Source organism: Myxine glutinosa, chromosome 10, assembly GCF_964187855.1.
Source record: "Myxine glutinosa chromosome 10, kmMyxGlut1.1, whole genome shotgun sequence".
Taxonomy (NCBI): Eukaryota; Metazoa; Chordata; class Myxini; order Myxiniformes; family Myxinidae; genus Myxine; species Myxine glutinosa.
The window spans coordinates 8,333,343-8,357,880 of record NC_136270.1 but is presented as its reverse complement, the minus strand read 5'-3'; the positions used below and the strand labels follow the sequence as shown (position 1 = coordinate 8,357,880).

Here is a 24,538-nt window from a genome sequence, read left to right as displayed (position 1 = left end):
ACCTGCTTGACTGTGACTGCCTCGCCACAAGATTTGGTTTAGCAAGGTCGATAGGTGTTTCTTTTTACGGAGCCTGCGTGTGACTTTGTCCTTGATACAGGCACTATGGTTGTTGTTGTTGCCGTCGTATGTGCTTGTACTCATGTATTTGCTCACAGTGCATGACCTGTAGGATATTGAAATGCCACGTTGCTAGGATGGGTCACCATGCCCTTTTCTCTCCGATTTAATTCTCTCGTGTCCTACATGCAGCGTGTAATTAATTGTCCAGGTAATTCACTTTGCACGTGACGTTTCCTTTGAAACGATTTTTTTTGTTGCTGCTGCCTGTATACTTCCACTGCAATAATGAAGAATTTGTTTTTTAACCATTTAACTTTAACTTAATTATTGCAGACAGTATATATGCAGTGGCTCGATTTGTAATTAACTTAGACAAGCTGGGAATGCCACGTGTAACCCCATCTGTCTCTTCCATATGACCTCTTCTGCCCCTTTGGGATATCTGTCGGTACTCTTATTTCTTTGTTTTTTTTTCCTGTCCTTTGTCTAAAGGCTCATGACTGTTAATCTCTGCTCCTGGTCTGTGTGTTGGCCTATAACCCCATGCCATATAGCCACCTGTGTATCATCAGCAGTTGCAACTGCAGGTACAGTTTAACTCCACCTACCCACAGAAGGAACATCAGCAAGAGCAGTCGAGGTGAACCAGTAAATACAAATTTGTTTAAAAGGACCCTTCCCTGCCATTGTCTTCAACTGTTTCGAGCCCTTATGTTCTTTTTTTCTATACAGAGTCAAGGCTCATGGAAGAGCTAGAACACAGAATGGATCAGGACACAACAGACCAAAAGGAACAGCAGAAAGAGAGGGGGGGAATGCCAACAGTAAAAATATGGACAAAATAGATGTAGGCGGACAAACAAGACATGCGGGTAAGAATGAAGGGTAGGGAGCGTGCAGAAGGTGGCCAAGATGGATACAAGAGCAAACTCTCAAAAAGGAAAAACAAAAAGGGGTGGAGTGTGGTTTAACGAGGGTAGAAAAGACCATGGTTTTGGATTGGGGATGATCTGAGATGGTGGTGAACTGTCTTGAAGACCTGGAGGGAATAACGAGATTGAAGAGGATGTGGAAGTTGGTTCCACAGGTGGGGAAAAAGAGGAACAAATGAGTGGAGGTGAGCAGTGATTCCAGATTTTGGGAGTTTCACCAGAAGGGGGTTGATGGTGGACCGTGTGAGCCCTGCAGAAAACTGGGGTAGGGGGGACAAAACATGGAAAGAGCAGAGGGTAAAGACCAAAAAGGATGAGGTAGAAGACAGAGTGACCACTGGTCTGTTGCTATGGCAAAGTGATAGGCCCATTGTGGAATTATTTGTTTACTTTTTTGTTGTTATAGGCCAAGTCTAGGAAGACATTAGGGCCTTGCATAACGGCAGAAAGTGCATTTTGGTGCTCAACACTGAACCAGAAGAGAATTTTAATTTAGACCGAGAGGCACTCTTACAACGGCTGCGGAGAAGAAAGGCGACATTGCTTTGAAAGACAGAATGCTGTACAATTAAGTGCCTTGCTTGTCCAAATCCATTCAAAATGGAGACATTATTCATCTGCAGGTATACGAGTATTTGTGAACATTCTCCTGCCACAACTGTAGCAGGGTTCAGTACATTTATATTCTGTATCTCCTTTGCACTTGTTATTGTCGTACTTACTATATAGTAGGTAATGTAGTGCTGAGGTTGCTGACATTTTTAGCCCCTGTTGGACTTGGTTTACTTGTACCACTGTTGGACGTAGGACCCGAAACAGGGGCTTATGGATTTGGTTTTGTCTGTCCGTCTGTGCGTCCACAATCATATTTCGGAGATGTATGGACCGATTTAGATTTTGTTCATACTTGGCAGAAAGACAACACATATTGACAAACATATGCTCATCATTTTGTTTCGCGATGCGATCAAAGATGGCCGACTGGCAGTCATTTTAGTTGTAAAAAAAACCCCCCCGATGTTGAACACGTCCACGAACAAAACCCCCCCCCCCCCCCCCCGAAAAAAAACCCCATTTCTCAGACATGCATTTGCAGATCTTGTTCAAACTCGACACACAAACAATGAATGATGGGTTATATTTGCACGTAATTTGTTTTCGAGATCAGATCCAAGAGGGCCAACTGGTGGCCATTTTGTTACTTAAACGTGTCTCCAACAATTTCCAGGACATGCATGGTCCGATTTTGTTCAACCTTGGCACAAGGACAGCACATGACGGCATATACGTGCACTTCCCTTTATATTGTGATTGATCAAAGATAGCCGACTGGTAGACTGGCAGCCATTTTAGTTGTAAACAAGTAAACGAAAAAACATGTTTTAGGGCTACACACTTATTTTTTTAAAGTTTTAAACCTATTTTTAAAAATTACATTTTGATAGATGAAAATGTACCAGAAAAGAGGACCGTGGGCCAAATTTCAGTTCTCTAGGACATATGGAACCTAGAAAACGAATGGCTCAACGATTTGAAACGGGACAAACAAACAAAGTTCAGATGAAGTTAAACAAAGTTCAGATGAAGTTAAATAAAAGTGTGTAATAAAAACCCGATATTGAACACTTCCTCAACCATTTCTTGGAAATGCATTTACCGATCTCGTTCAATCTTGGCACACAGATAACGAATGATGGCTTACGTATGCGAGTCATTTTTTTCCCGAGATCAGATCCAAGATGGCCGACATTTGTCCCCATCCATTTATCGGACATGCATGGACTTTCTTCAAAGTTGGCACAAAGACAATATGCATATGTATCAGTATCAGTATGCATCAGTATGTATATCATCAGTATGCATATGCAGCAGATATTGTTTTGTCATCCGACCAAAGATGGCAGACCGACGGCCTTTAACCCCATACAGCAAAATTATTAAAACCACGGTGGGGGCTATGACATTTTTTTCTTGTCAATAAAACTTTGCTCACATCCATTATCTTCACAGCATTATCAATCAACTCTAACACATTGGAAAAAAAATTGAATTCTGCACACTCCACCTGGACAATCAGGTCACTTTTACAAATCTCATTCTGATTAGTTTTCTGGAGGAAGATGATATGTGATTTTTTGTTCCGAATGACGAGTTAAGAAAACTACATCAAAAGTCAAACTTTAATATAAAGGTAGCAGTATGTACATTCAACCATTTCCAGAGCGTGGATAAGTATAAGTTTCATTAAGTATATTGAGGTGATCACTAAACTCTTGCAGGTGAAGGAAAATATCAGTATCACTCAATTTCAACTGAAGATCAAAGATCATGCTGGCATGATCACTTTGACTCTAGATGTGATGAAACTGCAACTCCTTGAACAGAGATTCATTCGTCTGGCTGTTTTACCTGATACCTACATCCTGTCTGGTAAAACATACTTGATTGTTAAATCCTATTAAATAACCAAAATACACGTTTGCCAATATAGGTAGAAAAGCATTTCATTTATTTATGATGAAGTCATGTCATGACCAGAAAGTTTCTGATAGATATGCATTGCGAGCAAGTATTTGAATTGTTGTACGAAGGTGCCGTTTCTTCGAGCAATAAATGTATTCCTTTCCCGATTCAGCTTTCGAGTCTGCTTTTCATTGCGTGTATCGGGTGCATCGGATGGGAATGCACGTGGTGGAGGGGGATTGTGGCTGGAGAGGGGGAGTGGATTGTAGCATCAAAACCCATAACCCATATACTGTACAAAACAACCCACAGGTGAAATGAATCGTTTTGTGTTCATTCGCACATTTACCGTTTCAGTGGGTCATGCAGGTACATTACAACCTGCAGCGATCCACTAAACAGCGGAATAAACACCGCAAATGCTATGCTTTGCACCCACCCACTTTTACTTTTCAAAGTAATACCGCATATTGCAGTACGTACGAGGTAGGTTGAAATCTAGGGAAGACTCAATAGTACACTTTTACCATGGCTTTTATACCATTACTATAACCACATGTGTGGCAGGATGGCACACTCGCCTCTAAGCTGTGTAGCCTGGGTTGAATCCCGACCCGGATAGAAACTGTCACCCCGGTGTTTCACAGGCAGGGCGATTCATCGGTGTGTGCCGTCCCTCAGACAGACGTTTAACTGGGTGTCCTGTCTGCCAGCGTCAGTTGGTAGATGTTAAAGATCCCACGATGTCACCATCGGCAGCACCTCGGCCAAAATTCCTGCCAGAAGCTATAGAGGGCATTGCATCAGCGGCACATCTGTGTCAGCCAATTGTGCCACCCTGTTTGTGCATACAAAAGAAGAAGAATATAACCACGGTACAACTACGCAAGGCAAGGGTTCAGTGGGTCAACGATGCACATCATCTGAGGCTTGAGGAATTGATCGACATGTATCGAGCCCTGCAGTCGCGGAATCATTTTGTTGTTGTTAAACTGGTTGTCTAACCCACCGCCATCCCTTTCCGGATGTTCAGGTTAATCCCTTGCCTGATGGCACCTTGTTTAACATGGAAACATGTACTGCTTTAAATTTAAACCACGTTTATAGACAGTTATTGATGTATAATAGCATAGGAGGGTACAACCACCAACCTACTTACAAAAATAAACATAGTTTTAGCGTTTGTAACTTGGCAAGTACGTATTCCCTGACCACGTAGAAAGCATCAGATCCTACGACAAGGGTACACCAAAACCGTGTGGCCTTTTGCCCTGTATACCTTGTTTTTTAAATCGTCATCTTGTTCTGATAACATACACCAAGTAGTACTCTGAATTTTACTACATACGACTTGCACACGGAGATAGATCTCTCATGACAACTAACAGGCAAGAAAGGTCGTAATATATGGTACTGATAGCAGGTTGATATCCTCGTGCCAACGTGATGGTCTCACCAATCTTACAAACAACCATTCGTGGAGGAAGAATCTCTCAAGGCGGGTGTATCATCCAGTACGGGGCAGATCACCGTTCCCGGAGGTTCCGTGCTTGGCCATGTCGGTGGCCCCAGCTGCTTCGTTTGACGCATGGCCGCCCTCCATACCACCTCCAGCTCGGCTTCCACTCGGCTGAAACGGCAACTCAAAATTACAGATGCTCGTATTTAGAATAATATTGGACGTAATTATAAACAGGATAAAAGGTTGTTACACATATAGTTTTCAAATCTCTACTCATGCTGAAACAAAGAAAACGGGGTCAATGCGGTGAGATGGAATCGACAGATGAACAGATTTACAAATGGCAACTTTTACAACAAATGGACGACGCAGCACCAGAGCATATACAATACATGTCACAAACAAGAGGGCTTGTCGGTAAAACAGTGATATCACCGATATATCGTCCAAAATTTTTACCGGGAAAAAACTTTCCATTTTCAAAAAATTCAAAGAAAAACTTGAATTTTTATACATTCTCCTTTACAAATTAATTTTCTTTAACCCTTATCCAAAAAAAACTTGAACTTTTATACATTCTCCTTTACAAATTAGTTTTCTTTAACCTTTATTTAAAAAAAAAACCTTGAATTTTTATACATTCTCCTTTACAAATTAATTTTCTTTAACCTTTATCGAAAAAAAAAAACTCGAATTTTTATACATTCTCCTTTACAAATTAATTTTCTTTAACCCTTATCCAAAAAAAACTTGAATTTTTATACATTCTCCTTTACAAATTAGTTTTCTTTCACCTTTATTTAAAAAAAAAACAACCTTGAATTTTTATACATTCTCCTTTACAAATTAATTTTCTTTAACCTTTATCTAAAAAAAAAAACTCGAATTTTTATACATTCTCCTTTACAAATTAATTTTCTTTAACCTTTATCTAAAAAAAAAAAGTCGAATTTTTATACATTCTCCTTTACAAGTTAATTTTTTTAAACCTTTATCTAAAAAAAAAACCTTGAATTTTTATACATTCTCCTTTACAAATTAATTTTCTTTAACCTTTATCTAAAAAAAAAAACTCGAATTTTTATACATTCTCCTTTACAAGTTAATTTTTTTTAACCTTTATCTAAAAAAAACCTTGAATTTTTATACATTCTCCTTTACAAATCAATTTTCTTTAACCTTTATCTAAAAAAAAAAAAACTCGAATTTTTATACATTCTCCTTTACAAATTAATTTTCTTTAACCTTTATCTAAAAAAAACCTTGAATTTTTATACATTCTCCTTTACAAATCAATTTTCTTTAACCTTTATCTAAAAAAAAAAAAAACCCGAATTTTTATACATTCTCCTTTACAAATTAATTTTCTTTAACCTTTATCTAAAAAAAAAAAAAACTTGAATTTTTATTCATTCTCCCTTACAAATTAATTTTCTTTAACGTTTATCTAAAAAAAAAAAACTCGAATTTTTATACATTCTCCTTTACAAGTTAATTTTTTTAACCTTTATCTAAAAAAAAAACCTTGAATTTTTATACATTCTCCTTTACAAATCAATTTTCTTTAACCTTTATCTAAAAAAAAAAACTCGAATTTTTATACATTCTCCTTTACAAATTAATTTTCTTTAACCCTGATCCAAAAATCTTGAATTTTTATACATTCTCCTTTACAAATTAGTTTTCTTTAACCTTTATTAAAAAAAAAAAACTCGAATTTTTATACATTCTCCTTTACAAATTAATTTTTTTTAACCTTTATCTAAAAAAAAAATCTTGAATTTTTATATTCTCCTTTACAAATCAATTTTCTTTAACCTTTATCTAAAAAAAAAAAACTCGAATTTTTATACATTCTCCTTTACAAATTAATTTTTTTTAACCTTTATCTAAAAAGAAAAACGATTTTTTATACATTCTCCTTTACAAATTAATTTTCTTTAACCTTTATCTAAAAAGAAAAACGATTTTTTATACATTCTCCTTTACAAATTAATTTTCTTTAACCTTTATCTAAAAAAAACCTTGAATTTTTATACATTCTCCTTTACAAATCAATTTTCTTTAACCTTTATCTAAAAAAAAAAAAACCCGAATTTTTATACATTCTCCTTTACAAATTAATTTTCTTTAACCTTTATCTAAAAAAAAAAAAAACTTGAATTTTTATTCATTCTCCCTTACAAATTAATTTTCTTTAACGTTTATCTAAAAAAAAAAAACTCGAATTTTTATACATTCTCCTTTACAAGTTAATTTTTTTAACCTTTATCTAAAAAAAAAACCTTGAATTTTTATACATTCTCCTTTACAAATCAATTTTCTTTAACCTTTATCTAAAAAAAAAAACTCGAATTTTTATACATTCTCCTTTACAAATTAATTTTCTTTAACCCTTATCCAAAAATCTTGAATTTTTATACATTCTCCTTTACAAATTAGTTTTCTTTAACCTTTATTAAAAAAAAAAAACTCGAATTTTTATACATTCTCCTTTACAAATTAATTTTTTTTAACCTTTATCTAAAAAAAAAATCTTGAATTTTTATATTCTCCTTTACAAATCAATTTTCTTTAACCTTTATCTAAAAAAAAAAAACTCGAATTTTTATACATTCTCCTTTACAAATTAATTTTTTTTAACCTTTATCTAAAAAGAAAAACGATTTTTTATACATTCTCCTTTACAAATTAATTTTCTTTAACCTTTATCTAAAAAGAAAAACGATTTTTTATACATTCTCCTTTACAAATTAATTTTCTTTAACCTTTATCTAAAAAAAACCTTGAATTTTTATACATTCTCCTTTACAAATCAATTTTCTTTAACCTTTATCTAAAAAAAAAAAAACCCGAATTTTTATACATTCTCCTTTACAAATTAATTTTCTTTAACCTTTATCTAAAAAAAAAAAAAACTTGAATTTTTATTCATTCTCCCTTACAAATTAATTTTCTTTAACGTTTATCTAAAAAAAAAAAACTCGAATTTTTATACATTCTCCTTTACAAGTTAATTTTTTTAACCTTTATCTAAAAAAAAAACCTTGAATTTTTATACATTCTCCTTTACAAATCAATTTTCTTTAACCTTTATCTAAAAAAAAAAACTCGAATTTTTATACATTCTCCTTTACAAATTAATTTTCTTTAACCTTTATTAAAAAAAAAAAACTCGAATTTTTATACATTCTCCTTTACAAATTAATTTTTTTTAACCTTTATCTAAAAAAAAAACCTTGAATTTTTATACATTCTCCTTTACAAATCAATTTTCTTTAACCTTTATCTAAAAAAAAAAAACTCGAATTTTTATACATTCTCCTTTACAAATTAATTTTTTTTAACCTTTATCTAAAAAGAAAAACGATTTTTTATACATTCTCCTTTACAAATTAATTTTCTTTAACCTTTATCTAAAAAGAAAAACGATTTTTTATACATTCTCCTTTACAAATTAATTTTCTTTAACCTTTATCTAAAAAAAACCTTGAATTTTTATACATTCTCCTTTACAAATCAATTTTCTTTAACCTTTATCTAAAAAAAAAAAAACCCGAATTTTTATACATTCTCCTTTACAAATTAATTTTCTTTAACCTTTATCTAAAAAAAAAAAAAACTTGAATTTTTATTCATTCTCCCTTACAAATTAATTTTCTTTAACGTTTATCTAAAAAAAAAAAACTCGAATTTTTATACATTCTCCTTTACAAGTTAATTTTTTTAACCTTTATCTAAAAAAAAAACCTTGAATTTTTATACATTCTCCTTTACAAATCAATTTTCTTTAACCTTTATCTAAAAAAAAAAACTCGAATTTTTATACATTCTCCTTTACAAATTAATTTTCTTTAACCCTTATCCAAAAATCTTGAATTTTTATACATTCTCCTTTACAAATTAGTTTTCTTTAACCTTTATTAAAAAAAAAAAACTCGAATTTTTATACATTCTCCTTTACAAATTAATTTTTTTTAACCTTTATCTAAAAAAAAAACCTTGAATTTTTATACATTCTCCTTTACAAATCAATTTTCTTTAACCTTTATCTAAAAAAAAAAAACTCGAATTTTTATACATTCTCCTTTACAAATTAATTTTTTTTAACCTTTATCTAAAAAGAAAAACGATTTTTTATACATTCTCCTTTACAAATTAATTTTCTTTAACCTTTATCTAAAAAGAAAAACGATTTTTTATACATTCTCCTTTACAAATTAATTTTCTTTAACCTTTATCTAAAAAAAACCTTGAATTTTTATACATTCTCCTTTACAAATCAATTTTCTTTAACCTTTATCTAAAAAAAAAAAAACCCGAATTTTTATACATTCTCCTTTACAAATTAATTTTCTTTAACCTTTATCTAAAAAAAAAAAAAACTTGGGAATTTTTATTCATTCTCCCTTACAAATTAATTTTCTTTAACGTTTATCTAAAAAAAAAAGATTTTTTTCTACTGTCCATACAATGATTGTGAATCTTTTATAACTTTTCATGTACACATCCTACTATATTAAATAAGGCCATTATCCATGTATGTGTGTATGTATATCTGAAAATCATGTAAAAATAACAGGGCTGGCCCGATCTACACCAAATTTTGCACATGGGTTGGTCATTCCCTCACGGAGGGAAGGGGAGAGAGAAGACTTGCCAATGGTCCCGAAGGAAGCGGGTGTTTCTAGTGATCGAAATCTACTGCAAATAGCATATGAAAGGATAATTCATCAAGTTTTGTCAATGCTAATGTTGTTACCTAATTTATTTATTACATACACCCAGGGATTTGGGGCAGGTGTTTGGAGTGGCTGCCATATTGATAAAATTATAATTGAGACCAGAAAATCACTCGGTAGAGAGCATACCTCTGCCAGGCTGAATAGTTTACATTTTGTATCCACCGACAGGCCGGATCTAGACCTCTACCAAAATCTAATTGGCTTGTTCTTGTCATCTAGCCAACTCGTCCACAAAGTTTTGTCATAATCCATGCACAACATATAGTTTTTGGCCCCATTTCTCAATGGTGAAGAATCGATGTAAAAAAAATTCTCCTATCAAGATCCGGATTCAGATCTTCATCAAAGTCGAATCAATTTGGTCTTGTCACACACCAACCTGTACACCAAATTTCGTCGAAATCCGTCCACAATTTTTGACATATCCTGTTCAGAGACAGACAAACAGGCACACGGATGAAAACAACAAGGTAATCAAGGGGAAATTATAATTGAGAGAACACAAGAAAGCGATGAACGATCCAAACATAACACACCTGTTATCTATCTAATAAAGCAGGAGTGTCTGTCTGTCCGTCCGTCCGTCCCCGAACAATTCCCTCAGTTTTGGGGCTCGCCTCACCAAACTTTCTGTGGAACCTTTTGGGGTCCCAGCAGGAGTCTAAGCATGTAAACGTATTCACGAGTGCAGAATTAGCAGTTTCGCCATTTACTGCAGGTGGAAACATTCGCTGGTTCGGTATCATCTCAATATAATCGTGATTTTGAGTTTCCTCCCTTACGAATCTGCTCTGTCTATCCACATGTAAACACATCCACAGGTTTAGCACCAGCAGTTTCGCCATTATCCCTGTATAGACTTTTCCGTAAACATCACACGACATTCGCTGGAGACTTTTTGGTATTTTTCTGTAATAACTGATTTTGTTCATCATTGCATATACGACCAAATTCCCACTCCCAAGCCAACACCATCACAATCTTCCTTATCAGCTTCATCATCATCATTAAGGGTACTGTACATTGATTTTACACAGTACCACTCCCACAGTTTTGGGGCCAGTCCCACCAAAGTTTCTGTGCAGCGTTTGGGGTTCCTACACGTGTCCTAAAGTGTGCGAGGGTTTTCATAAAATTTCTTAAACCATTTTTTTTGAGACATTGGGCTCACACCCATGCGTATCTCGCTAGTACTCCATAGGTATAAATTGATAAACAACAATCAACGGGCAAAGCACTTCCGATATACCAAAGGAAATCAAATGTACGATTTACAATTAGAGCTTTGTCTCACCATTTCCTTATTGTTTGAAAGCTGGCATCCCATATCTCTAATTGTCTGTGCCCGAAACAGTCAGTGTCCACGTGCCGATAGAAACGGTTGTAACTAAACGCAGGGCGGACCGGAGAACACTCCGCCCTTTTAAGCCCCGCCTCTCTCCGCAGCGCCACGCCTTTTAGACGTCGGACAGCGTCAGGGAAGGAGACCCATTGTAAGGATACAAGAGGAAAAGCGACGAAAAGGATTTCTCCGCTCTGTCGCCCGGCTTACGTCATACATGGAGGAGTCACGTAGTCCCAGTCCGACACAAGGTGCCGCCGTTACCACCGGTAAGCATCAGTCGTTCGCACACGAGACGAGACGAGACAATCCACCACTCACAAGGGAATGTGTGATATCAATTTCCTTTTTTTTCGTGTGCATAATTAACTGTTGAAAATATATTTAATCGCCTTAGTTCGTTTATGTTTTGTTGAGTATCGTTGTAGTGTCACAAATCAATCGTGGAATGTAGAAAACCGACCTTGCATTTAATATTCTCCCACTCTCTCAATGAAACGCTCAACTCAAGGGGACAATGGTAGATATAAGGGTACCTGTCCGTAACGAAATGACCGAACACCGTGCACGCACGCACGCACACACACACACACACACACACACACACACACACACACACACACACACACACACACACACACACACACACACACACACACACATACACACACACACACACACACACACACACACACACACACACACACACACACCAGGGTACACCACTATTAAGGGGCGGGGGGCATTAATCACGTGACGGTGGAGTTAAAAAAAAAAGATTTACAACCAACAACAGTCTTGAACATTCATTGAACACATGATGTCCTCATCAGCAGCACAATGCACATTCAGCTTTAAAGCAGAGAGGCGTTGTGGTAGCAAGCTTAGTATATGCATGTAAATATGTTCACGAGAAAGTAAGAAATGGGGGATAAAAGGGGGAAACTAGAACGCCACTCAGTAGAGCGCATACTCCCGCCGTGGGTCAAGTTGGAATAGTACGATTTCACAAAAGTTTGAGGGAGTAGTTCAGTGACAACACAAGACAAGACAACACAAGACAGACACTGCACAGATATATATATATATATATATATATATATATATATATATATATATATATATATATATATATATATATATATGTATATATATCTATCTATAATTCCAGTAATCTCTGTACGTTTGTACGTTTGTACGTTTGTCTGTGACCGCTGTTTCTCGACAACCACGGGTCCGATATACTTTTAACTTGCCAGGTATATTGCTGGGGACCCGAGGATGTGCCTTTTCAAGGTTTCATATTAATCGGACAATTACTTACCGAGCTATGTCCAAAAAACGATTCAACCAATCAGAGAGCAGCGAACTATCGCGTGTGCCGAACGTGGCGGACACACTCTGCCTCGGATGGCACATTTGAGAGCGTATTCATTTATTTCACGTTTGCAAACTATGTTGGCGTTAAACTATGTTTTAAAACTAATAACAACGAATTTGCGATTCATTCGCTTTCCTGCGCGTTTGTGCACGCGATGGCGATTTCTTTACCAAACTCCGGAAGCCGTTCGCTTTGGACCAAACCATTTCATGTAAATAGAGGGGGGGGGGATATAATTTTAGATATAGATATAGTACGGGCAATGCCCTAGTATATATAATATATAGAAGATTAAAAATACCTCACAGCCACAAAACACGAAATTAAAAACACTTCACAGCCACGAAACACGAAATTAAATCATCTCTTATCATCTCGAAACACGAAAACCATCTCATCTTCCCCCATCCAAAACCTTGATCTTTTCTACCCCCGCTAATTTCACCCCAAATACACTTTTTTGAAATACCAACTTCTTTCCTGGAAGTCCTTGCAGTGTCCATGTGTTTTATACTTCCCCCCCACCCCCCACGCCTCCTCCCCCCAAGCCCTCTCCCTCCCACAGATTCCCCGATGTCCCTGCTCTCATATGTTGTGTTTGTGTGCTTCCCCTTCTCTCCCCATCTTGTCTGCCGCTCCCTCTTTTTATAAATTTTGTTTGTCTGTTTGATTTGTTTGTGTGATAAATGTTAGCTCTTTCACGAGCCTCGATTCTGTATACCCAAAAATATTTTTTTTTTTTTTAAACACCTCACAGCCACAAAACACGAAATTAAAAACACCTCACAGCCACGAAATTAAAAACACCTCACAGCCACAAAACACGAAATTAAAAACACCTCACAGCCACAAAACACGAAATTAACAACACCTCACAGCCACGTGATTTAAAAACACCTCACCACCACGTCATTTTACACCTCACCATCACATAATTCAAAATACCTCACCACCACGTGATTCAAAACCACTACCATGTTATTAAAAATACTTCACAACCACGGAAACAAAAGTTTCAGGGAGTAGTTCAGTGACAACAGACACTGCCCAGATATGTAGATATATAGATAAATAAACCGGAAAATAGCAGAGCCAGAATTATTTTTTGGTCTGGGAAGCCCATGCGAGGTTTCTTCTTCTTGAGCCTCTCACAACCCTGGGTGAACATGCGATCTTTTAAAAAAAAAGTTCGAATTTTGCCAAATCTGTTTTATTCGTTTGTCAATATATCTCAGCCATTGACAAATCTGGAATTATAATTTTATTTGAGGTTCAAATTAACCCGGGACATTGTGTCAAACGATGCCTGCAAGTCTGTACACGTGATAAATAATTAATCGTCCAGTCGAAGACTCTTCTTCTTCACGCAATAACAACTTCCAGCTTCCAGACCGTACATCCAATCATCTTCAAATTTTGCACACTTGTTACTCTTCATGACTTCTACTACAGTATGAAGTTTCACGTCGATCAATGAAGTGGTTCAAGGGATATAAATGTTTTTATTATTTGCGTTTAATTAACGATATCTGCCAAACCACGTGACCTATCGCAAATTCCAAAAGGACATTTTAGTAGACTGATATGCTGAACAGATTTGTGAAGTTTCCTCTCGATTGGATCACAAATGAGGTAGGAGCTAGGTTTTAAATGTTTGTGCTTAAAAACGTCATAACTCTGAAACCATGCGATGCATGACGTCATGCTCGTTGACTTTTTTGTTCGTCATGGGTATGCGATTCTGCCTGCAAAGGTTGGCCTCGATCTGTTCAGGCGTTTTGGAGAAAATTGGATTTGTGTTTTTCACTCAAAAAAAGATGGCGGCCGAACCACGTGACCCGTGACGTCATAATTACCATTAAAATATTATGCAGATGGAGTCCCTCATATGGTAAAAATTTGCTCTCAATCGGTCCAATTATTGCAGAGAAAATGGTTTTTAAAGGAAAACAGAAAAAAAAATTCCCCCAAAAATTCCCCAAAAAACTTCCTGGATCCGGAAGAATTTCCTGAGCTTCACCAAAAACTAATCAATTCTTCCTTATCCCAAGTGCAATCATCCCACCAAGTTTCATCCAAATCCGTTCATAACTTTTCCAGATTTTTTTGTTTGTTTGTTTTTTTGTATACTGAATCGAGGCTCGTGAAAGAGCTAAAATTGTTCACAAACACACGAACACACACACACGGACACGGACACGAGCGAATGCATTACTCCCTAGCGGGAGTAGCTAGAACGCCACTCAGTAGAGCGCATACTCCCGCCGTGGGTGGCCGCTGCTGAGCCCTATCTTCCAATGGTAAAAAATTCCCCAAAAAAATTCCTGGATCCGGAATAATATCCTGAGCTTCACCAAAAACTAATCAATTCTTCCTTATCCCAAGGGCAATCATCTCACCAACTTTCATCCAAATCCGTTCAGAAGTTTTCCAGATATCTTGTTCACAAACACACGAACACAAACACACGGACGGACACACGAACACACACACACACACACACACACACACACACACACACACACACACACACACATACACACACACACACACACACACACACACACACACACGATCGAATGCATTACTCCCTGGCGGGAGTAATAAGAAAGGGATGAGAACCAGCATTAGCAGGATTACCTCAGACCCCTGTATCATATCATTAGTGCCCATTACTCCGACTGATGCAATGACCTACTCCATGCAGACAGGGACACAGACCCGTGTCATGATCCACTTTTGATGTACAAAGACACAGACCCTCTATATTGTCGTACTCTGCACAAACTTGCTATCATGACCTGCGAACATGTCCTGTCGACTGGTTGAAACATCTAACGTCTCTGAACTTCCATTCTTCTTTCCAAACCTGCAATTCGCTCTTCGGTCACAAAATGCGTCCCATCACATTATTGCGCGGTGTGCGCCAACAATAAATCATTCTGGCATTTTACTGACGTGCAATTGCCACTCGTATCTTATCTACATAAACTAGAACGGCACTCAACAGAGAGCATACCTCCACCTGGTTGGCCATATCACTCAATGGGGGTGAAGAATCACTTAAAAAATTCCAAGAGATGATCCGGATCCGGATCTTCACCAAAATTGAATCGATTCTTCCTCATCACACACACACACACAACCGGTCCAACAAGTTTCGTCCAAATCCATCCATAAATTTTTGAGATATCCCGCTATGTATCGTTTTTAGCCCCATCTCCCAATGGTGAAGAATCACTTAAAAATTAAATAATTATCATATCCGAATACATATTCAGATCTTCACCAAAATCTAATCGATTCTTCGTTGTCAAACACACAACTTGTCCACAAAGTTTCGTACAAATCCGTCCATAACTTTTTGAGATATCCTGCGATGTATCGTTTTTGGCCCGATCTCCCCATGGTGAAGAATCGCTTAAAAAATTCTAGTATCCGGATCCGAATCCGGATCCTCACCAAAATCGAATCATTTCGTCCTTATCACATACGCTACATCTCTGCCAAATTTCTTCTGAATTCGTCCACAACTTTTTGAGATATTTTGTTCACAGGTAAACGGAGACAGGGGTGAAAACATAACCTCCATCCACCTTTGGTGGCGGAGGTAATAATACGACGGTGTTTGTCCGTTTGTCCGTGCTATCGCCACTTTTATCACTTCGTCATTAGTCATCAAACTTAGTGGACATAATTAACAATGCCTTATGATTCTTTGATCCGATTCTGATGCACCATGCTCTGATATAGAGCTTCGGTGCTGCCGAAGAGGTTTCTTGGCCACGGGTATGCTGGGTCATTTGCCATTGCCCTCCCAGCAGTAGTTAGGGCAGGATTTTGAAATTTAGCCATGGTCTTTGGGAAGGACACCGTGGGATCTTTAACGTCCCTCAACCAATGCAGGCAGACGTGACGTGACGCCCAGGTTATCGTCAATCTGAGGGACGGCACACACACTGATGAATCACCTGCCTATGAAACACCGGGATGACAGTTATAGCTGGGTCTGGATTCGAACCCAGTCAGGACAATTTAGAGGCGAGTGTGTGTACCACGGGGCCATCCTGATAGACCTGCCTTACGATTACTGGCAGATAAATTTGCTTCCATACTTTGTTCCTTCCGCCACAACTCCTGCCCCTCCACTCCCCCAACCGTTTCAAGGTCCGAAAATTTTAAAATGAACGTTCTCAGCAACTGTTGGTCCGATTCACACGAAATGATTGGCTGGACATGTAGATTTTTTTTACTGCTAAGTATGACGTCATAGGTCACGTGGTATGGGCGCCACCTTGAAAAAGACCAACTTTGCCAGATGCCTCCATTATGACGTCATATTTCGACAAGTAAAAAAAATTTCATCCGATCAGGATTATAATGATGCATAATACATAAACTGATGCAGAATTTTTTTTTATAATGATGTCATAGGTCACATGGGTTGGCCGCCATATTGTTTTAAGTGTAAAGCCTGAAAAACCACTAAAACCCATTTTCTCTGAAACGACTGAACAGATCGAGGCCAAACTTTGCAGGCAGAATCGCATCCCCATGTCAACCAAAAAGTTCAGCGAGCATGAAGTCAAATGTCACATGGTTTAGGAGCTATGACGTTTTGAAGCATAAACCTTTAAAATCGAGATCCTCCCTCAAATTTTGATCATATCGAATGGAAACTTCACATTTATGTTCCCAATGTCGGCATGCTAAAACGCCATTTTGGAATTTGCAATAGCTCACGTGGAATGGCAGCGATGACTAATTAAACGAAGATATTTTTTTAAATTATATCTCTTGAACCGCTTCATTGATCGAAGTGAAACTTTATAATATAGTAGAAGTCATAAAGTGTAACAAGTGTGCAAAATTTCAAGATGATTGGATGTACGGTCTGGTGTTACGGGGTCCTCCCCTTACCTCTGGTCTCGGTAGACCTCCGAACCCCGAGAGGATCCCCGGCAGAAAGATGTGTTATCCTTGGTTGAAATCAAGCAAATAATGAAACCCTCAATGGAACCAGCAAATGAAACAGTCAAATCAATAATGCAACCACACCAGGTTATGAACAAACAATAATATATTAGAAATCACACAAGAAGAGCCATATGGGGGCAATATCAAGCCCCTTAACCCCTAAACTCACGGCACCTCCCCAATGTCTCTGCACCCCTCCAAGGCGAAGTCCCAATGTCTCTGTGCGCTCCCGCGATCGGGGAGTCAAGGCCCGATCAAAGTCAATTGAGAGGTAGGCCATCGAGGCGACCCCGAGGTCACGTTGTTCAGCACCCAGCAATACAGCGGTGGAAAGGAACCTCACAAAGACACGCTCCGACGTACAACTTTTGCGGTTCAATCCGCGAGCCTCCGTATAATTCGCAAGTGAAACATCTAACATCTAATTTCTTGCACAGCCGTCCCCAGCAAACCACCGGGGAATAATGGCCAGCCGACACGACCAAAACTGGTTCACTGCAGGTTGCTCGCGTGGCGAAGATGGTGGACGGCTTTCACTCGAACCCGGGCTTTGAGGCCAGGATCCTCCGGAACCTCAATGAGGATACCCGACGACACAGGCTCCACGCACTCAGGCGATATCTCTTATCGCCCGAACTTCCCTTCAAGGACGTAAAGTTCACTCGCACTGTACGTCGACCGCTCGGTCCGGAGCCTCAACAACCACGTCTCTTCACGATCTCCTCCCGCCTCTTCTTCCTCGCTCCACCTCTCCCGGTCACGATCCGGATTTCCGGCCACATTTTACCAGGAGCGCTTTTAAATCTTTTAACTATAATAACCCTTTCCCTTCAACCACAATCACCAGAATACTTCGAACCAACAACAATAATCATAACAACAATCATTAGGGCCGAATCCGTAACACTTCCCCCCCCCTCAAGAAGGAAAGTTTGAACACCACGAAAACTTTCTTTGCATGCCCTCTTTAAACAAGCAAAAGTAAATTCACAACCCAAATCAGCAACCCCCGTGGGCAACAATACTCAACATTCCCCAAAAATAAAGCAACAAAATTTTACACAACCCCCAGAGCTTTCCAAAGTTAATTCCCTCTGGACCAAGCGTCAACAATGACATTGTCCCTGCCCCTCTGATTTTTACTTCTAGTTTCTCTTGAATGAAGGTTAAGGGGTTGTGATAAAAAACCCAAAGGCCAGCAAATCTATAGCACTTTCCCCGGGAGGCCGAGCTGAAAGCCAGGTTCCATGGTGGTTGGGTGGTGAGGCCTGGAAGTATTCACTACATGGACGCCTTTAGGAACGTGGCGTTCACGGTTAGTCCGTGTAGGAATCTTGGCTCGGCGGCTCCGCAGCATTCAATGCTTCAACTTTTCCGGACTCCTAATAATTACGGTGGGACCACTTGTCACAGTAGTCACCTGACTGGCGGTCTCCTTCTCGGCCACTGCTCCGATAATCCTTCCTTCGGGAGCTGTCATAACTCTGGAAGCCTCCATAATAATATCGCTTGCGGCCACCACCACTACTACTCCGTGGTCCACCTCTGTAGCCCCCTTGATCCCGAGGAAATGCCTTCCCTACTGTGATGGCCCGACCCTCCAACTCCTTGCTATTCAGATCCTTTTCTGCCTCTCTGGCATCCTTTGAGTTTTCAAACGTGACAAAGCCAAACCCTCTTGACTTTCGTGTCTCCCTGTCTTTTATCAGCAGCACTTCCAAAAGCGGTCCATAGTTGCTGAAGGCAGACTCCAAAACATCTTATTGTGTTTTGAAGTTCAGTCCACCTACAAATAACTTGCTAAACTTGTCGCCATCCCTAACTGGTGTGGTGTTATTTTCCCTACTGGGCTTTTTAACAACCATCGGGTTACCATAAACTTGACCACCGGCCAAATCATTCCCGATAACAACCGATACTCCCTCTACAGGAAGCGTGGCTTGTAAACCGACGGTGACCGGTCCTGACAACAAATCGGACTCCAAATGGATGACATGAAGTGGAGCACTAACACAGCCACCAATCCCCTGTAAACGAACACTATCCCAGTTGCCGTCTCCTCGGACCATGGCAAGATGCGTTCAAGCATTAAAGATTGATGTGCTCCTGTGTCCCTCAATATCCTAACTGGTCTCCGGTTAGTCGAGGCTCCATCCAGTGACACAAACCCCTCGGAAATAAATGGTTGGTAACCCTTTTGAGGGCGATTTCTCACAATGGCCATCGCATTTGGAGTCGTACTAGTCGAACTCCGCTCCTGATTTTCCTTTCCCAGAGCATAACAGTTGGACATCCAGTGTCCAGGTTTATGGCAAAAAGTGCAAGTAGGCCCGGAGGAGAACCTCATGGTCTGCCAAGGCATGGGGGCGGCGGTCTGCCTCGAGTCCCACGGACGATAGGTCTGTCTTGGAACCGCAGTCTTCTGATTTCTAGAAGTCGTGGTGTCAAAGTGGACCTCATTTTCATCCCGAGGCTGCCCCCATGGATTTTCATTCTCCGCCCCTGATGTACCATAGCTCCCCTGGCTAGGTCTGGGCGAGAAGTTCGGTTTGTGGAACCCCATCCTGTGTGTTAAGGCATAGTCATCTGCCATGGTGGCTGCCTCATACAGCTTTGGTACTGTCCTTTCCTCCAGATGAACTTTAATGTCCTCGTGGACACACTGTTGGAATTCCTCCTCCAGGATCAATTGTCGCAATAGTTCAAAGTCTCTCCCAACTCCTTTTGAATCACACCACCTATCAAACATGGCTTCCTTCACTCTGGCAAATTCCACATGCGTCTCACTCTCCCTCCTCCTGGCATTCCGGAATTTTTGCCGGTAAGCTTCCGGGACCAATTCATAGGCTTTGAGAATGTGTTTCTTCAGTACCTCGTAATCTGCACATTGGTCAATCGGTAAAGCCGAATAAATCTCTTGAGCTTTACCCACCAGAACACTTTGCACTAGTATGGACCAGTACTCCTCAGGCCAGTTTAACTGTCGAGCCACTTTCTCAAAGTGTGGAAAAAACTTGGCTACCTCCTTTTCATTGAAGGGTGGAACCAGCTTCACATGTCTGCCAACATCCCAGGTGTTCTGACTAGGTGTCGAACCAGTCAGCAGGGATGGTACCTCTCCCCGTTCTCTCTTTAACTCCAGCTCCTTGACTTTAATTTCCTGCTGACGCGCCAATTTACGGTCCTTTAACTCCCTTTCGGCTCTTCTCTCCTCTGCTTCGAGTTCTCTTGCAGCTCTCCTTTCCTCTGCTTTTTTCTCTTCTAACCTTTTCTGGAGTTCTCTTTCCTGTACTTTTAACCTTTCCTGGAGTTCTCGTTCCTGTGCTTTTTCCCTTTCCTGGCTCTGCAATTGCATCTCCAGTTTCCGGAGCTCCACATTTTCTTGCTCTTCTGGTAACCAATCCCAGGCTACCTCTTCCCATGCTTCTAATCCCACCATAGATTGTATCACCACTGTCTGCAACTCTGCCTTCTTCATATTAGTTCGGACCTCCAAGCTAAAATGTTTGGCCAATTTCCAGAGGTCCGATTTTACTAACGCTCTGAACTGTGCTTCACAAGGGGTCACTGTAAACTTCTCTGCGTCAAACTCCATAGTGACTACTGGTAACACCTGTTAACCTTCACACAAGAAAAAATTTTAACAAATAAAAAATTTTTTTTTTGTTTGTTTTGTTTTTGGAAAAAATTTGGGAATGTTGGAAAATGTTCCAAATTTGGGAATTCTGGGAATGTTAGGGAATTATTTCCTGGACTAAATTTAGGAATTTTTATATCCCGGACGCAGACCCAATTGCGAGCCCACAAATATCAATTGGACGAGCCCCCAATTTCTGTTACGGGGTCCTCCCCTTACACCTCTGGTCTCGGTAGACCTCCGAACCCCGAGAGGGTCCCCGGCAGAAAGATGTGTTATCCTTGGTTGAAATCAAGCAAATAATGAAACCCTCAATGGAACCAGCAAATGAAACAGTCAAATCAATAATGCAACCACACCAGGTTATGAACAAACAATAATATATTAGAAATCGCACAAGAAGAGCCATACAACAATGGGGGCAATATCAAGCCCCTTAACCCCCAAACTCACGGCACCTCCCCAATGTCTCTGCACCCCTCCAAGGCGAAGTCCCAATGTCTCTGTGCGCTCCCGCGATCGGGGAGTCAAGGCCCGATCAAAGTCAATTGAGAGGTAGGCGATCGAGGCGACCCCGAGGTCACGTTGTTCAGCACCCAGCAATACAGCGGTGGAAAGGAACCTCACAAAGACGCGCTCTGACGTACAACTTTTGCGGTTCAATCCGCGAGCCTCCGTATAATTCGCAAGTGCCCTTTCTTGCACAGCCGTCCCCGGCAAACCACCGGGGAATAATGCCCAGCCGACATGACCAAAACCGGTTCACTGCAGGTTGCTCGCGTGGCGAAGATGGCGGACGGCTTTCACCCGAACCCAGGCTTTGAGGCCAGGATCCTCCGGAACCTCAATGAGGATACCCGATGACGCAGACTCCACGCACTCCGGCGATATCTCTTATCGCCCGAACTTCCCTTCAAGGATGCAAAGTTCACTCGCACTGTACGTCGACCGCTCGGTTCGGAGCCTCAACAACCACGTCTCTTCACGATCTCCTCCCGCCTCTTCTTCCTCGCTCCACCTCTTCCGGTCACGATCCGGATTTCCGGCCACATTTTACCAGGAGCGCTTTTAAATCTTTTAACTATCATAACCCTTTCCCTTCAACCACAATCACCAGAATACTTCGAACCAACAACAATAATCATAACAACAATCATTAGGGCCGAATCCGTAACACTGGAAGCTCGAAGTTGTTATTTTGTGAAGAAGAAGAAACTCCACATGAGCATCTCGGGCTTCGTCAATGATTCTAGCACTGGGATTTTTCAGGTTTGTTTTCTTTAAAAATCATTTTCTCTGCAGTCATTGCACCGATTGATAGGAAATTTTCACCAGAGAAGCGCCTCAATAATGACAGGACAATTAGCAGTGCGGACAACATGGAACGCATGCTTCAATGTGTGGCTTCCCATGTGCAGCTGCACCATGAGAGCCAAGCATGTCAAGAAGATGGCCTGTTACAGATGATGCAAAAACAAAGGACGTCACTAATGTAGCCTGTGGGACCAATCATTAGTCGCCGTCAGAGATAATTATATTGGTTCCGCCCCTTTTGGCTTTATAAGCTACCTGTGCAGGCATATCGGGAGACTACTATTGCTTGGGTCCTCTGCGATAGTACTTCCTGGTCGCCGCAGTTAGGGTGCTGTGCTTGTTTGCATCGGCTCAAGAAGTGTATTTCCGAGTTTTGGTACTCTCCAGTGAATTCCTGGCTGTCCAGTGGGTGTGTGCATGTAACCGGCAGATGAAGAGGTACAGTGGAGTGTTTCCACCGTGTTCTGGGTTACCCCTGATCGCTTGTGAAAAGGATATTTGTTCAGTGCTGTCAGCTGCTGTTCTTTTGATAGGTTTTATTACTTGGCTGCTATTCGTCGTTTGGGATATTCTCAAGTTTAATAAAGTGTTGTATTGTGCTCTCCTACCGAACTTTCAAATAAATTATATTAATTTGAAATCTCTTTGTTCAGTTAATTGAACACTTACCTTTGGGGAATTGCTTTTGAATGACTTATTTAGGGTGTCCTACCCCATATGGGGGGAGTGGTGTAGTCTGTAGACACACTACCACTACCAGGAGCCCTGGACTCCCCTGGGTATCACACTAAGGTTTGTGATCTCAGGTCTGGAATGGACTGTCGACATGTCTCTGTAATGAGTGAGATGCCTGACCCTGTATCCACAAGAGCACGGACCTCTGCTCCTTCCAGAATCAGTTGCATGAAAGATGTGGGAGCTGCATCAGTTGACAGCTCAGACACATGTTGATGGACTGGTTGCACTGAATCAGCTGATACTAACTAATGTAACCCAGCACGACGTCCACAAGACGATACATACCGGTCTGTCTTTTTAAATACTGCCCATTAATGCAATCATGATTCAACAGATAATTTATTTTGGAAAGTTAATATTCATTTATGCATTTGGGGAACATACCACATGCGGGTTTGTGTGAATTGTGCAGAATAACACATTTTACGTTATATTCACACAAACAAGTAGTGAGTGTGGCCGTGTGGGCGGGGAGGGGAGGGGCGCATTTGGCTCCTCCCCGTTCCCCACCCATCGACGCCCGTTGGCCACATTAACGCTTGCACAGCAAATTTGTAAATGTACTATAATTTACCGTGTTGATAAAGATATTTGATGGAAAGAATAATCCTTTTTAATTAATGTTAACAAATGTATTTATCCCAATGTGTACCATAGATAAAAACGTATTATGTGTAGGCCTTCCGGTTAAGGTATATATATTTCCGGTCCATATATATCATATATCTTAGCCTGGTGTTGGCTTAGCGGTTAGGGTGCCGGCTTGGGATCCTAGGATCCTGAGTTTGAATCCCAGTCGATCGCTGAATTAATGCCAGGGGGGTTGACTCAGCCTGTTCATCCTTCCGAGGTCGGCAAATTGTGTACCAGCTTGCTGGGATGAATGATCCCGGTGTGTACCCCGATTTAGAATAGGTACACCGTATCCCTGCGCCGCCTCGTAAGAGGCGACTTAGGGTTGGCGTCAGGAAGGGCATCTAGCCATAAAAACATTGCCCCAAACAGGGAACCATGATTGTCATGGCTAACCATGGCATAACCACTATTGTCATAGCAAGGCTAACCCCTGCTCTCGCAGGGAAAATGGCCTTACAATTCATTCATTCATATATCATGTATCTTGGGAATTTCCATATATCTTGGGAATTTCCCAAGAGGCACGTTGTTGAGTATCAGGTAAATATCACCTTTATAGTATGTATTCTTTCAGATAACAGAGCTGTGTCGGTGTTGTTACAGCAATTGGGAAGGAAGAACGGCGGCCATTTTTTTTGCTGCATTTCTCGTCGTGTCGCATTATTTAATATTATACATATTGAATGCTGCACTTTCGAACTCTATGTGTATCGTCAGACTTAATGGATTTGCTATTTTCATTGCGAATGACGATTTGTGCCTTCAAGCAAAGCAAAGACTTCGTTTTATATATTTTTAATAAATTGCTGAGGTAAACTCATGTCGGCGTGGTTCAAGCAATTGCGTCT

At 39.9% G+C, this 24,538-nt stretch overlaps 2 protein-coding genes across 3 annotated transcripts in view; one reads left to right on the top strand and one right to left on the bottom strand.

Annotated features, from left to right (window-relative positions):
* Positions 1-3,483: 3,483 nt before the first annotated feature.
* Positions 3,484-24,538, bottom strand: part of CEP89 (centrosomal protein 89) — a 211,511-nt gene continuing 190,456 nt past the window's right edge. Inside the window, exons 17-18 of the mRNA XM_068127073.2 lie at positions 4,915-5,088; positions 3,484-4,296 (exon numbers count right to left, since the gene is read on the bottom strand). Coding sequence (XP_067983174.2) covers positions 4,920-5,088 — 169 coding nt within the window. The 3' untranslated portion in view covers positions 3,484-4,296; positions 4,915-4,919. The remainder of the gene's footprint in view (positions 4,297-4,914; positions 5,089-24,538) is intronic.
* LOC137434252 (E3 ubiquitin-protein ligase RNF182-like) overlaps positions 11,126-24,538 on the top strand; it is a 142,511-nt gene continuing 129,098 nt past the window's right edge. The window contains exon 1 of one of the 2 annotated variants that reach the window (XM_068127074.2): positions 11,126-11,276. In XM_068127074.2, coding sequence (XP_067983175.2) covers positions 11,225-11,276 — 52 coding nt within the window. In that variant the 5' untranslated portion in view covers positions 11,126-11,224. The remainder of the gene's footprint in view (positions 11,277-24,538) is intronic. The other variant, XR_010985827.2, reaches the window with a different exon arrangement.